The 15,435-nt window shown below is 41.3% G+C and overlaps 1 protein-coding gene across 2 annotated transcripts in view; it reads left to right on the forward strand.

The window, feature by feature from the left end:
* The window catches only part of mta1 (metastasis associated 1), a 49,815-nt gene that overhangs the window by 10,225 nt on the left and 24,155 nt on the right, over window positions 1–15,435 (forward strand). For both annotated transcript variants that reach the window (XM_083923916.1, XM_083923917.1), the window contains exons 2-3: window positions 2,385–2,452; window positions 6,361–6,454. In XM_083923916.1, coding sequence (XP_083780042.1) covers window positions 2,385–2,452; window positions 6,361–6,454 — 162 coding nt within the window. The remainder of the gene's footprint in view (window positions 1–2,384; window positions 2,453–6,360; window positions 6,455–15,435) is intronic.

Consider the following 15,435-nt stretch of genomic DNA (forward strand, 5'->3'; position numbering starts at 1 on the left):
GTATAAAAGAGGCGGCCGGGACGTTATGACATAAAAACGTCTTTAAACAGAAAAGTAACCAAATCTGATTTCAAGGATGATGCTTACCATTCTGTTGGTCCAACTTCTCCGATGTGAGTATTTGTTACATCATTGTTAATCTAATATTTTCTGGTTTTGGACTGTCGGCCAGCACAAAACAAGACAATAGAAGATGTCACCTTGGTTTTATTTTTGAACTATTTTCAGTTTTACAGTCCAAACGACTTGTTGATTAACCAAGAAAACGATCTGCAGATTATTTGATAATGAACATGATGTTTAGTGGCAACCCTACTTGAGATTGATAGAAGACTTGAGTGCTATAATCATGTCCAAACCCTAAAGATATTCAATTTGCAATAACGGAAAACAAGAAAACCAGCTTTTAGTTTACACAGCTGGAATCAGAATATTTGGGGTTTATGCTTCACGATCTATCGAAGTAGCTTTAATGTTTGTCTGTTCACTGTTCTCGTATTCAACCAATGTCTTTATTCTGGAGCTACAGTATCTGTACCAAAAAGAAAGAAGTGGTCAGAGATGGACCATAGCCCACTTACTGCTGCCCCTGCTGTCCACCAAAGGCTTCGGAAAAGCTTCCTTTTTATGTTTTTTTTTTTTTTTGTTATGCCTAATGATGGCAATATAGGCCAGGCCTACTGGGGGATAATACTGCTCCTGATACTCTGAGCTTTTATCCTGTCTGTCTGTATCATTCATGTCTCATCAATGCATGTTAATTCATCTTCATATTTACCACTACGATTGTAATTGTCATTGTCATGTTGTCACCTTGGCTGCGCCTGTTTCTTGCTGTTCTGCTGTATTAACTGCCATAGCATGTAAGTCATATTTACATTACTTTAACGTTACTTTTGTGGTTGCTTGCATCTCTGGAAGTGTCTGTCTGTCTGTCTTTGTGTCTGTCTTTGTCTCTCTCTTTCCATCTGTCCGTCTTTTCTCTCTCTCTCTCTCCTTTTCTTCCTCCCCAACCGGTCAAGACAGATGGCCTTCCTCCACAGAGCTGGGTCTGTCTGACGTTCCTGTCTGTTATAGGGAAGGTTTTCTTTGCCACCGTACTCACCGGGGGAATTGTTGGGTCTATGTAAATTATAAATAAGTCATAGAGTGTGGCCGATACCTACTCTGTCAAGTGTCCTGAGATAACTTTTGTTATGATTTGGCACTATAAATATAATACAATTGAATAGATGCATTAAAGATGGTTGTTTTAAGAGTGTTTGTTCGTGGATTATTCCATGAACTCTGGCTAAGTCATAATAGAGCAAGATAGATCTGGATCTCAGTGCAGATCCTGGGTGTGCGATCATGATGAGTGCGTGCTTAAACCAGTAAGTGTTGGAGGTGCAGGAAATAAAAGCAGGAGTCATTGTGTATCGTGGTTTTGCTGGTGGAATTTCGGGCGATCTCTGGCCTCGTCGGTCAAGGAGACGAGGGCCTAGGGGTAGTGTGGGGGATGGGCGGGTGAGGTTCAGGGTGAAGGCAGGATAGCTCTAGCTCTAGGCAGCCAACCAAGTGTGGGGTATAATCTGACAGCACTCAGCCAAGACACATGCAGGGCTAAGACCAGGCACCCTACCAAGACTGGGGCCTATGGGGACATCCTGGTGAGAGCTAAGCCTCCAATGGCCCTGGAGCAATGCCAGGAGCCACACACACACACGCACACACACGCACACACACACACACACACTCTTGAATGCATGATGAAGTCACACATGCACGGTAAAGCTTGTGCAGTCTCTCATATACACACGCACGCACACACGCACACATGCACACATGCACACGCACACACGCACACACTCTTGAATGCATGATGAAGTCACACATGCACGGTAAAGCTTGTGCAGTCTCTCATATACGCACGCACACACGCACACACTCTTGAATGCATGATGAAGTCACACATGCGGGGTAAAGCTTGTGCAGTCTCTCATATACACCCACACAAATGTAGACACATCGTGCATGCAAACGGCAACACACATGGTGGGGTGGGGGGTGAACGGTAATAAGACAAAGAAAGCATGAGGAAATACAAGGCTGCCGTCTGAATGGAAAGCTTTGGAGAGCCAGATTGATTGTGTGTGTTGGTGCGTCAACATCCCATTCAGTCAGACCTCCCAACTACAACTGGATTTCTTGTGTATGAAATTAACCTAATCGAGTGTTGCACCCTCCTGTTGACTTATTAGGCTGTCATTGCCTGGTCCAACTGGAAAGCACCCTGAACGTTTGGATGACCTCGAAATGCTGACTGATGTTTCTCTTTTCTCTGTTCCTTTCTCTCTCCGCTCCCCACTCCCTCTTTCTTCCTCCTTCTTTCTGTTCCTCTGCAGATTATGTTTATTTTGAGAACTCGTCCAGTAACCCACTGCTGATCAGGAGGATAGAGGAGTTGAACAAGGTGAGTGTGTTTGAATGCAGCACAGATCTGACTGCTGTACATCCAATTTCATGCCTCTGTCTTAACCCTGCAAACCCTGCTCTTCCTCAGTCAGATTTCTTAGAGATTGAAGCAGATCAAATCAGTTTCATTAGTGACCATATCTATCCTAAATGCCTTTGTGTCTTCTCGACTGCATTCCTAAAAATCTACATTTGGCTTGTAGTGTAAAACAAATCTCTACTTCAGCTTTATGAGATCCCAAAAGGGCATTTTACAGTGGATTTTGGAGCCCACTTAACACTATACACCCCGGTCTGTTCAATGAAAAGGAATTTTTTTATTTGGCGAGTAACTAAAATATTAATATTGCACAATACTCTATCTTTTCCAGTTGTACTATCTATGTTTTGATGCTGAGGAATCAATACATTTGTCAATTAACATATTTGAATGAAAGAACAATATTGTTAAACATACTATAATGAGGATTATTTTTCTTTTTGAGTGTTCAAAAGATCCCAAATTTATTCCTGTAAAGGCCTGAAATGATTAGACGCTAAATCGATTTGTTGATCACAACTACTGAGCGGCTATTTTTAATAATCGATTAATCCTTGAAGTCATTTTTAATGCTAAAATACCAGTAAACCAGTCCCATTAACAGATAATCTAGGCCGTACATCTGTACTGATCAATAGCCTGACTCTTCAGTCGGTTTGTTTCACAGAACCATTTGAGAAGCTGTCATTGGGAACGGATTTAGGAAAGGGCAGGCGCTTTCAAAACATACCCGGCAGGTGATTGGATGAACCATCTGTTTTTCAAACTGTTCAGCAGAAGAGAGAAAAACATCTTTTCCATCGAGAAAAGCCTTCAGTGTCTTTTTCTCCCCTCAAGGACAAAAAACGCTCCAGTTCTGATCAAACTGATGCTTGGTTGCTACTCACGGGGGAAATGTTGGGTCTATGTAAATCATAAATAAGTCATAGTGTGTTCTTTACCTCCTCTATATGTGAAGTGTCTTGAGACAACTTTTGATATGAATTGGCAGTGTAAATAAAATTGAATTGAATTGCAGCCTCAAAACTAACCTCTTTACGAGCCGTCATTGTTGTTTTGAACGTTTTGAAGATTTCACCTTGGTCCACGAAATTGTAAAGGTGTTGTCTTTTACTATTTTGTCAACTAAATGTTCAGCCGATTAATAAAAAAAATGATCAGCGCATTTATCGACAATAATAATAATAGAAGTGTCAACATTTTGTGAGATGGTCATTAGTGATGATCAGAGGCTAGTGATGATCATTAATGGCAATAACATCATAATAATGGTTATTAGTGCTGACAATACAATTGCAGTATACCATTTTAAATGCAGTTTATTGCACTGAAAGCAGTAAAAACAGTATTGTGTTGCTGTCAGGTAAATCCCAGCCTGCCATCTTGTACATTGTTCAGTCAAGGAAGCAGAAAAAGAGGCCCGTCTCTGTGGACTAGTTACAGGTGCCCGCTGTCTGTCCCCCGTCCCGGGCCTGCGTTGGATAATATGGAGGCTGTTTAATGTGATTGACACAGAGCTCAGAGTGAGCCCTCTCTTCTGCCTGTCACTGCCACTCTCTCTGCTCCTCTGGGATTTCTGTGTTTCTTTTCCATAAGGTTTGAGATACACCTTAAAAAAGGAAACAGTGTAAGGGGAAAGTCTCGACAACTGCCTTCTGCTCAGGACTATTAAAACACAGAAAATTAAGAATCGGCCTCAAAATGAAAGCCTTTGTGCGTAATGCCAGTACAAGCCAATGCCTTTTTAGTTTTAGTGAGAATTTTTACGGCGTTAGATTGCTTGTTTTTTCTGACGAACGCCTCAAGACCAAAGATATTAAGTTTATTATCATATACGACAAAGGAAAGCAGAAAGTCCTCAATATGGAGGAGGAGGAACCAGAGGGTATTTGCCGTTTTTGCTTAAAAGAACTGACAGAAATTATTAATTTGTTATTAAAATAGTTTCTAATTGTTTTTCTGCCAATTTACATATAATTCAATAATGCAAAAAGAAGTAAGACTTTAACTCAAACCTGCCAAATGCGGGCAGAAAATTCATTAACTTGGACTGTTTGACCGCCACATGCTTAAACTACACTTTGATGCATCCCTGTGATCATCGTATGTCTTTTACCTTTCCTTTGTTTTTCTTACACAATGGCCCTCATTTATCAATCTTGCGTGAAAACAGGCGCAGATCTGAGCACAGAATTGGTCGTACAATAGGACCCACGTGTGATTTATGAAACATTCATATCTGACCAATCTCAGCGTATGAATGAGCGGGCCTTGATAAATGCGGCGGCTGAATTCGATCGTCATTAACATGTTACGCCCCTAAATATTCCTGGTTCGGAGGCCTCGCCCACTGAGGTCAAACACGGAGACAAGGAAGAAACTTTTCCGACACAGAGATCGGCATCCTGACACGAGATGGAGCAAAATAAAGATGTGCTTTTTGGCAGTCTTTAAGAGTGAAACAATTTGCGTTCACGATCTCAGACCAGATGTGAGATTTGATCGTAGCTCCCACTCACATCCAAGGAAATGGTCATACGCACGTTTTTCTGCCGTACGTTCGTTTCATTAGGGCCATTGAGTCTAATACCACCTCTCTAATCATCTTCTGTTACGTTCTACTTTAACTGGGCTCGAGTTAGGTTCACAGCTTTGAGTTACATGCTCATATAAATATTTATGAATTTATAATGGCAATGTAAAAGGGAATCATATTCCTATTCTGCTTTAATACGTCAGACTGCGTTAGGAATTTGCTGAAATGTAAGATTCACCAAAAAGACTTTAACTTACTTGAGGTGTTTTACATTTTTATTAAGTTCCTTATTTTTGCTGCTGGATGCCACAAGTTCAAAGTGCATCCTAATGATGCTTTCTCTTCTTATTGACTGTAAATCTGTTTACCTAATCAGGTCTTTTGTTATTATCCTCCGTTGTGGTCTGCTTCACTTAGCTTGTAGTCCAAGTAAGGACAATGCATAAAGAGAAAATTGCTTAATAATAATCTACATATTAAGTGCGGCTGCATCTGTACTCGCATAAAAAATTCCATGTGAAACATGCAACAAAAGAGCAAAATCTAAGTCAAAATGAACTTCTGCGTTTCATTCAGAACTTCTTTCATGTGTAAAGAGAAAATGGCTTATATTCTCATACATGAGAACCTTGTGTTTTACGTGTTACTGCAGCATTTGTCAAACAACAAAATGTGCATGTCAGTTATTCTCTGATTGGAAAAGTAGAAAGTGTGGGGTGTTTAAAGCGTCTGCAGAATGTAAAGAAATATGAAATGTCTGCTCTTTTTGCATTTTCTCTCTATCCATTCATCTTCCTCTCGCATCACATTTCACTTGTAGGATTAATGAGAGAGATTCTAATCCAATATGCTCGGTCTGTATCAAGATACAAATATGATATGTAACACTTTAAAGAATGACACTTTATCAATATTGTGATTTATACTCTATCATTCCATTATATTTGATGGGTATGGAGTAGTTCTTTTACCCAGAATTGAGTTTTTTCAGGTAGCATTTGATCAAACATTGTCATGCGGCTCCTTATTGGAAAACCAATGTCATCTCAGCATACCAATGTGGTATTACGAGGGAGAAAGACATCTCAGTACTGCACAGACAGCCCCAACACACCACACTGTCCTGAGAAATGCAACACTTATTGTGATTTTGGTGAATTGCTGTAGTCTCACACTGTGTTTTCAGCCATAGTTAAGAACTAGCCTTATCGATGTTTTTTTTTTTTTTTTTTCATCCGTGTGTGTGTGTGTGTTTGTGTGTGTGTGTGTGGGTGCTCTGTGTGCGGCACCACTTGTTGCCGTGGTAACGCCGATTGTCTCTGGTTTGCAGACAGCCAATGGGAATGTGGAGGCCAAAGTGGTGTGTTTTTATCGGCGCAGGGACATCTCCAGCACACTCATCGCCCTGGCAGACAAACATGCAAGTGAGTGACCGACCGACCGACCGTAACCCAGCCAGAAAAACAGCAGGCATTCAACAATTAAAACAAAAAACCCACCAAAAGAGTTCTTTTTGGGAAACCCTCTTCAGTTATTTTCCACTGCAATGTTATATGGCCTTCAGTCAAATTGAAGATTTCCCTGAACTGGAAAATACAACTCAATTGGCTGATCTTGTTATTTGGCTGTGTTGTTGTAAGGCTTGTTTACACACCAGGGGTGATACGAAATTGAATGAGTTTTTGTGCACTATTACTGGGCAGAGAAAAACAGTCCAGACTGCAGCAGCCCCTCCTCTGACAGGCCTGATTGCAGACAGCATTCGATCTGTTGGGCGTATCAATATGACGACACCTGTGCGTGTGTGCGTGCGTGTCTATGCATATGTGCTCTTAAGCTCGGGTGTGCAGCGTGTACTTGAATGTGGTGCTGTTCCCCAGAGCATGGAGCATATACTGCAGTATCTGGAACAGCTGGCAGACTTGGACTGGGCTCTCCTTCAAGCAGCCTATTAATGTTACGGGTAGAAGGATGTTTTTCACAGAAAAAGACATTAAAACAATGACAGATTTAAAAAACAAAATAGACCATAATGTTAGGAATAACACCCTCCGCAATGCCAAATCGGGCCAGGGGCGTAAAGTGGAGGGCAGCTGCGCCTTCTCTACTTTATACCCCCATACAGTACTTCTGGTGTATGCTGACTCGTCGGATGATTTGTTACACAGAATGTTGTAATACTGTTTTTGGTCAGACGTTTACACTGAAATAACAGTCACATTAACATAATTACCTGAATGGCATACAATATGTCTTCTTTCATGGTTGTCCAGTCTTTTTCTTGCATCTCTTAAAGCACTGAAAAGAATAATATCTGCAGTCCAGCAACAATTCAAATCTAGCCAGACAACCAACACAGAACATCAAAAGACAAAACACAACAAAACCCTAGAAGATATACGCCGCACACACATTCCGTATAAAGTTCAAATACCCATCATGCTCAGGTAGTTAGATTCAACCTTTCATATCCAATAATTGGGCAAGAAATGGGCCGCATGCTTTAAAAAGGTCTTCCCTCCATGCCGCTCTGTAAGTAACCTGCTCTTAGCTAGCCATTGCACTCAGCACCTCAATCTATTTGTCAAAAGTGAAAAGGTAGGCACTTCCACAATGTACCAGGCAGGTGATAAGATGAACCATCCGTCTCAAATGTGCTGCTGAAGCCGGTCGGGAGAAGAGTGAAAACATTTATCCATTGAGAAAAGCTATCAGTCCCATTCTTTGCATTCTTCTGAGGAAAAACTCTCCACTTCTGATCAAACTGATGCTATTGCAGCATCTACACTAACCTTTAGGAGATGCCATTGTTATTTTGAACATTTTCGCCCTCGTGCCCCACCCTCACTTTAAGATACAGTAGTTAGTGGTAAAATAGCATGGAAGAAGTGTCAGGTAACAAAAGTGTTTCTCTTAAAGGCCAGAGCCATTCTTGAATGCCCGGGTCCCCTCCCCACTGGGTGGTGGTAAATGATGCCTTCAAGGCACTGCGCCAGAGTGCCTGAAATCAAAGAATAAAGAAGTACAGAGGGATGCAGGATTGTTTCCCACCTCAGGATGCATTTATTTCATAACATGACACGATATGACATCTTTTGACCATGTCTCAATCTTATCATCTGTCTACAAGCCAACCTTAGAGGAGAGGAGATAAATTGTGAAATACATGCATTTGAATTTGATTTGGAAAACGTACATCTGTCATTTGAAAGAAGACCTGACTGTGGGCAGCATCCTTTCTCTTGGGTAACTGATGGTTATCCATCTTCAGTATAATCTTAGTGGGAAAATACCACCACCAACCACCCACATGCTGGCAGATTTGGGCTGTAATTTAGGCATAAAGAAAAAAAAAGTTTTAATGCAAAAAAGCAAGAGGGATGAGATGATGATGATGATGATTATGATGATGATAACACATTTAGTGTGAGTCCTGTTAGAGTCTTCACGATGCTGCATAATTTCCACTCCCATGTGCACATATAGAACTAAAAAGCATGAATGATACGTTCATATTTGTCAGAGATCTTCTTATTTTTCTTCAGCATAGAATATTTTCAGACTACTCGCACATTTTAGACCTGCTGTGAGGAGAAACTTGACTCGGTTCAAGACTGAGAATGATTGTTGACGTAGATATTTTTGGCACTCTACAAAGCTGTGATTGTGTATATTAATGGCGAAATTTTCATTGTTTTGTCGGTGTCATTGTATTGTTCAAATGGACAGAATTATGTTTTTGGACGGTCTCTCGACTTTGTGGTGTTGCACTCAGTTGTGTCTGCGTGGGTTTTCTCCGGGTTCTCCGGTTTCCTCCCACAATCCAAAGACGTGCAGGTGTTAGGTTAATTGATGACTCTAAATTGCCCGTAGGTGTGAATGGTTGTCTATCTCTGTTCGTCTCTATGTGTCCTGTGATAGACTGGCGTCCTGTCCAGGGTGGACCCCGCCTCACGCACGATGTCAGCTGGGATCGGCTTCAGCCCCCCCGCGACCCGACCCCGGGATAAGCGGTTAAAGATGAATGAATGAATGAATGAATTATTTTACTGACAACTTGACTTTAACAGGCCACATGATCCACTATGAATGTGCTGCACAATGCAATACAAACATAGAATAGAGGTTAATGTGTGTGACTTTTCTACTTTGTTGCATTGGGTGTTTTAAAAGACCAGAGGTGCAAAATAAAAAAATGTCAAGGTTGTTGTTATTTTGGGAACACAGTGACGCAGAGTCACTGTGTCTATTGCACATCTGGGCTGAGATGACAGGTTGTAGTAAGAGTATGTCGGATTAAAAGACACTCTTTAGTGTCCAATCTGGCCTCCTGCTTGTGCACATACTTGCGTGAAATAGAGCCACTCTGACTTACATTAAACATATACATACCTATAAACTTGAAAGCAAACAAAAATGGATCAGGCGAATCAAATCAGTGGTTAATTTTAGCACACGTTGATTTAACTCACTACACCATTAATGCAAGTAGGGCTGTCATACTAACATTAGAAACACTGCCATCCTGTAGTCCAGGCTAGCAAAACCAACCGCTAGACTTTGACTGGGTGTGGCAGGCTAAATGTCCGCGCTCTCTTTGTATGTGTGCGTGTGTGTGTGTCCTGTTTGAATGGAAGCACATGTGTTTGTGTAACTGCATGTGCTTATGTTGGTGTGTGTGAGGCCTGCGCCGTGTGTCCGTGGTAGGAGATTGTTTGTTCTGTTGGACCACACAACATCAGTGTGTCTCTTTAAGAAAAGTCTGTCATTATCTGCGCAGCACTTTTTTTGCAGCTTTAATTCTGTTGAAGATTTCAATTTATACATATTTTACTTATAATCTATGTTGCTTAACCTATAGAGTTGTATGTAGCCTGAAAATTGGCATATTGAATGCCAATAACACAATTTCTTCCTGAAAGTTGTGGAATTTAAACATCACATGTGTATTTGGTTTGCATAGGAGCCAAACAAAAATAGCTACAAACATACTGTAGCTTGGTTTACTTTACACAGAATTCCCCAAATGGCCTGGACAATATTATTGGCACCTTTTCAGAAGTTGCAAGAAAAAATTGGATTTCAAACCGGTGATTCACAGGCAGAATTGCCCGAGGACAGCAGTTAGAAAATCGTAGCCTGGCGTGGACAATGTCAAGACTTCAAGTCCATCTCCAGAGACATTGATGTTCCTGTGTCTACCATGTGTGATGTGATCAGGATGTTTAAGTCCATTGGTACTGTAGCCAACCTCCTGGAGGAGGACCCAAGAGAAAAGTTGACTAAAGATTGCAGGATTCAATGGTAGAGAAAGGACCTCAGGCGACTGCAAAAATAAATTCAAGCTGACCTTCAGACACAAGGTACGACTGTTTCAACTAGCATCATCTGCCGCCAACTCAATGAAAGGGGGGTTCTGTGGTCAGAGACCCAGGAGGACCCCGCTGCTAAGAGAGGGACACAAGAAAGCCACATCAAAACACATCATCTGAACAAGCCAAAATCCTTTTGGGAGAATGTTCTGTCGACAAATGAGACCAAATTAAAGTGTTTTGGTAAATCCCATAACCTCTGTTTACAGAAAAAAAAAAAGGTTCACTGACGTTTTGGATTGGGTTTGGCCCCCGGGGCCTTGAATCTGTGCGTGGCATCATGAAATTAGGAAATTAGGTATTTTGTAGAAAACCCGTTTCCGTCGAAGATCACGGTTCATCCAGCAGAACGATGACGCACATCAAAAAGCACCCAGAGATGTTTAAAAAAAAACCGCAGGACTGTTCTAAAGTGGCTGAATCCCATTGATCACCTGTGGAGCGATCTGAAACTCGCAGTTGGATGAAAGCACCCTTCAAATCTAAAAGAAAGTGGAGTAGTTTGCAAGAGAGGAGTGGACCGAACTGCCAGTAGAGAAGTGGAGAAATCTCATTGAAGTTAAAATGAAGTGTTTGACGGAGGTAATTTTCTCCAACAGCCATGCTACTAAATATTAATTGAGGGCATCAATATTTTGGTAAATGCCATTTCAGTTTATTTTATTATTTGAATAAAAAGGTTCTGAATCAAAAACAAAGTTACTGTAGTATTAACAGTGGAATAAAGAATTGTGGAGACCAAATACAGCACTTAACACCCTGCATCATATGATTGCATTGGCACACTGACGGACATAGCCAGAGCGGAGTGAGGTATGTATAGGCTCTTCCTATATAGGTCTCTTGGTTTTTGGCTGTTCTTTGCCAGCTGCAGTTCGGTAGGGGCTTCCAGACATTTGCAATATGTAAAAAATGCATGGCAGGAATGGCTGTGCACCGCACGGGTGTGGGCTGTATCCTGTCTGCGTTTCTGTAGCTGCCGCCCGTGTGTGTGTCTGTGTGTCTGTGTGTGTGTGATCTATATGCATGATGGACTTGGGTTTTTAGCTGCGTGTGTGTGTGAGTCATTGATCAAATATTTTGCTTCCAGACATTCTGAGCACTCCCTCAATGGGGCCTCCGACTCCGGCATTAGCCCCTCCCCTGTGAGCAAAGCAGCCTCCTGAGTGGTCAGCTTCTGTGGCGGACTTGGCATTTTACCTCACTGGCCCCTCCCTTCAGAGGTTTGAGTTTGCCATGAGTCGAACCTTTTTCTATTTTTAAGATGTGGCTCCTAGCTTCCATAAACAATAGACAACAATGTTGCCAGTGAACTGATGCACAAAGTAGAATGAGTGAAGTCAAGCTGGTCGTTGGATAAGTGTAGAATATCATGTTTTGCTCCAAAGTGGGTCATTAACTTATGTCACATCCCGTTTTTTGGATGCTTTTATTACTGTTTTATAAGTGAATTGAGTTGCAGTGTGGCACTGCTCCCGCTGGTAGTAGTTGTTGCACCACTTGAGCTTTGCAGCCACTCTATATTTGACATGAGATGAGGATACAGTATGTTATAATGGAACTACGTCCTACAGCGAGAGGATGAATTTCTCATTTGCAGCCCCAGCTGCAGAGCTTTATGAACTGTGTCCTTATCAGCGCTAATGATTACAAAGTTAAGGCAACATCCACACCTCATGTAGACACAGTTGTTGTGCCTTGTTATGGTGCAACGAGTTCATGTTGTTGTTGCTGCTGCTTTTTCATCTTATTTGTTTAAATATTCTAAACATGTAATTACTTTGCATTGTTATTGTTTGCAGGGAAGAAAGGAGGAAATGATGCTCAAAATTACCTTGTATGCTGCCTTTGTTGTTTGCAAACAAAGAGAAATTAAGTTAAAAATACTTGTGCTGCAGACAGAATGTTCGCATTATGTGCAGCAATATAGTTTTGAGGATGCTTTTATCATTCTGCTGTTAAACTAAACTTTTGTTTTAACGACTTGCCAGCTTTCATGTTTTTTGAAAAGGTTTAAATGTAACCCGGGTTACTGTTTACTGTGGTTACTTTTAAGAGGGAATCTCAGTGAGACCATCCTGATCTCGCAAGCTCCATTGTATTTTACTCGCAGATCAGTCTGGTAACGTGCGGCGGAGAAAATTTGGAGAAGTTAGCCAAGCGACTGAACCGATCAGAGTTGGTTTTGAGGGCAGGTTTAAGTGTGGCGCAACGAGAAGCGACAGTTCAGTGTAAACAACATGGCGGCTTCCACGGATGAGATGAGCGCAGCTATCGAGTAAGCAGCACGCTAACACTTTTTTCTCTTGGATCCTTCTGTTGGAATATGGACCGGGCAGCTGTAATTGTGCAAATATCCTTTGCTTTGCTTCGCTCCTGTTAGTACATGTTACGCTTCGTTGCTCTTAGTTGGTTTGGCCTGTATGTTGGTGATGGTTTATCCAATCAGCCACCAGCATTTTCGCCCCTTCCCAGAAGCTCTCCAAACGAGAGTTCCCAGAGGGATATGCAGAGCAAATGCGAGTTATGCGAATCAATCCATTTGGCGGAGTCAGGTTACTGACTTTCACACCAAAGTGTGTTAATTGGAAGAATCTATCCTGTGAAAAAAAGCTGTTTAATGTTTCTCTTCCCTGTCAGAGGAAAATATCCTGTGTGATGTCAACAAAGTTAACTTGCCTTGGTGTTTAGAGAACATAAAATTAGAATTTCGGAAAGCCTGCGTTACACAGTGGAGACGTACCAGCCGGGGAGGGACTAATGAAAAGACACATTTCAGTTGCAACATAAGATGTATGGGATCCAACTTAAAGTTAGGATCCTTCAAACTGTGTTTCATCAGTGTTGACTATAAAAAACAAATCTTCAGGACTAAATCTATTAAATACTAGGGGTGCACAATTCATAGGCCGCACATCGGTATTGCCCAATATTCGCCGTGCTGTCTGCGAATTAGGTGAAATTCACTGATGGCTGTGACTGATGTTTGTCTGTTGTGTTGCATCAATTTTGCGCTGGCTGAATATTGTGTTGGTTATTTGCGGTCGGACTCCAACAACAGTACCTTGCATATTCTGCTATTGCAGCTACTTTTTCAGAAAAGAAGCCGATCACTTTTACATTTACATTTAACAAAAAAGAAGGTTTTTGTTGGGCCGTGTTGGTACTGAAAATTTTTTCTCAATGACTACGGAGTTGTATTGCAGCAAGAAAAGACTTTTTCATTTGAAAAAGGTTATACTTAAGGTTGTTTCATTAGTTTTTATAATTGAATTTGTACCCATTCAAGCAGGACTTTAACGTTCTCTGGCACCATGCCTTATTTCAGGCATAGAGCAGTTTTAACTTATTAAAATACTTAATTCAATACATCATACACATTTTCTCCTGGTCAACTTTTCAGGCTCACACTTGAGTTCTTGCTGTAACCCCTGTCCAACATACAGTAGTGTAATGAAATGCTGAATGGCACATGGGTGAATAAATAACAAAACAACAAAAACAGCTATCGGACATATTGTTATTTTAAAGATCAATATTTTCCCATCTGTAAATCCGTATTAAGTACTCTTTTAAGCGCATGTAAACACACATAATGACACATACACCTTTCACCCATGCACCTCAAAGCTGAAATGATCTAGACATTATCTGGCAGGGCTGTTTGTTGGAACGCAAATGTATGAATCAGTCAGACCGTGTAGTTACTGTCCCAGCGAGCAATGGGCTTGTTAATGCCGTTTCTACGAAGCAGCAGCTGACACCGGAAGTAGACAAACCTCCGACAGTGAAGTAGAAGGGTGATTACACAAAGACGGCCATGAAAATGTTTAACTGGAGAGACAACAAGACTCAGGAACTTTATTAAATAGTCAGACAAATTCAAACAATGGATAGTGACAAATATACAAACGGGCTCCGTCGGCGTGGTTTAATACGCGTCATGTCCTGCCTCCTGAAGGTTCTAGTCCGCATTGACATATATGAGAATGACTCAATGTTAAGGACAGGTCATTCAAACATGATGCACTCATTCAAATAGTAAGTCCTCTTCTCACATTAACCTTATAATCCCGAACAGTGTAACAATGCAGATTTAAAAAAAGAAATTATTAAAATTTCCAGATATGTTCACTTCATAAAAGCCACTTTTTTACTTCTCTCTGTTGTTGTTATACTTTCCTCTGGATTAAATGAACTTGAAGCCCATTGTAACTGTAATACAGGGGACACAATGAGTTATCAGCACTACATTGTCTTGTTGTACCGTTTTGTTTTCTACTGTCTATGCTGCTCTTCACGATGCAGTTGTGTAAGTTGGAAATACTTTTTTTAAACTCGTCCTTGACCTGGCAAACACTTCGTAGCCTACAAATCTGAAGACACCATCTGAATCGCCTCATTTCATCTGGGAGTTAGAGCTAGGCGGTTTTGAAACTGTGATGTTTTGGGTAAAACTACCAATGATTTCATAAACTTAATTGTTTATAGGGGTTGCTAATTGAGTCATGGACAAGACAGTTATATATTGTCAGAAAATTGTATTGCTTTACAATAATGCACCCTGTAAGACCAAGTTAAGACCATATTTAACTTATGTCACAAAATTACCTCATTCAAACCCCCAGGTAATGTCTTCTCATGTCTACTTATTGATTTTATCTCGATAAATCTCCCCGCTTTAGTAGGACTTGTGAGTAAACTGTTATTTTCCTTTTGAGCAGATGCATCACGTAGCTGCCTGTGTCCGTCTCTAGACCATCACCAGACAGACAAACATACACTGTATCATAGAGGTGCAGTCAGTTTAAGGTAATAAGCTGTGCTGTGCTCTCCTCGCCTTCTCTTCTCACCCGCAGGCCTGCTCTCTCCTCTCCTCTCCCCTCCCCTCGTGGTCTCTCAGCCCTGTAAGGCGACCCATTCATCAATAATTGATAATTGGCTGGGACAGGTGAGATGGAGAGGCAATTTGTAGAGAGTATGGTGTCGGTGCGCTGCCAGGAGATTGGCTCGGAGGAGGACTGAGGTTGGGG

Source organism: Echiichthys vipera, assembly GCF_963691815.1.
Source record: "Echiichthys vipera genome assembly, chromosome: 12".
NCBI lineage: Eukaryota > Metazoa > Chordata > Actinopteri > Perciformes > Trachinidae > Echiichthys > Echiichthys vipera.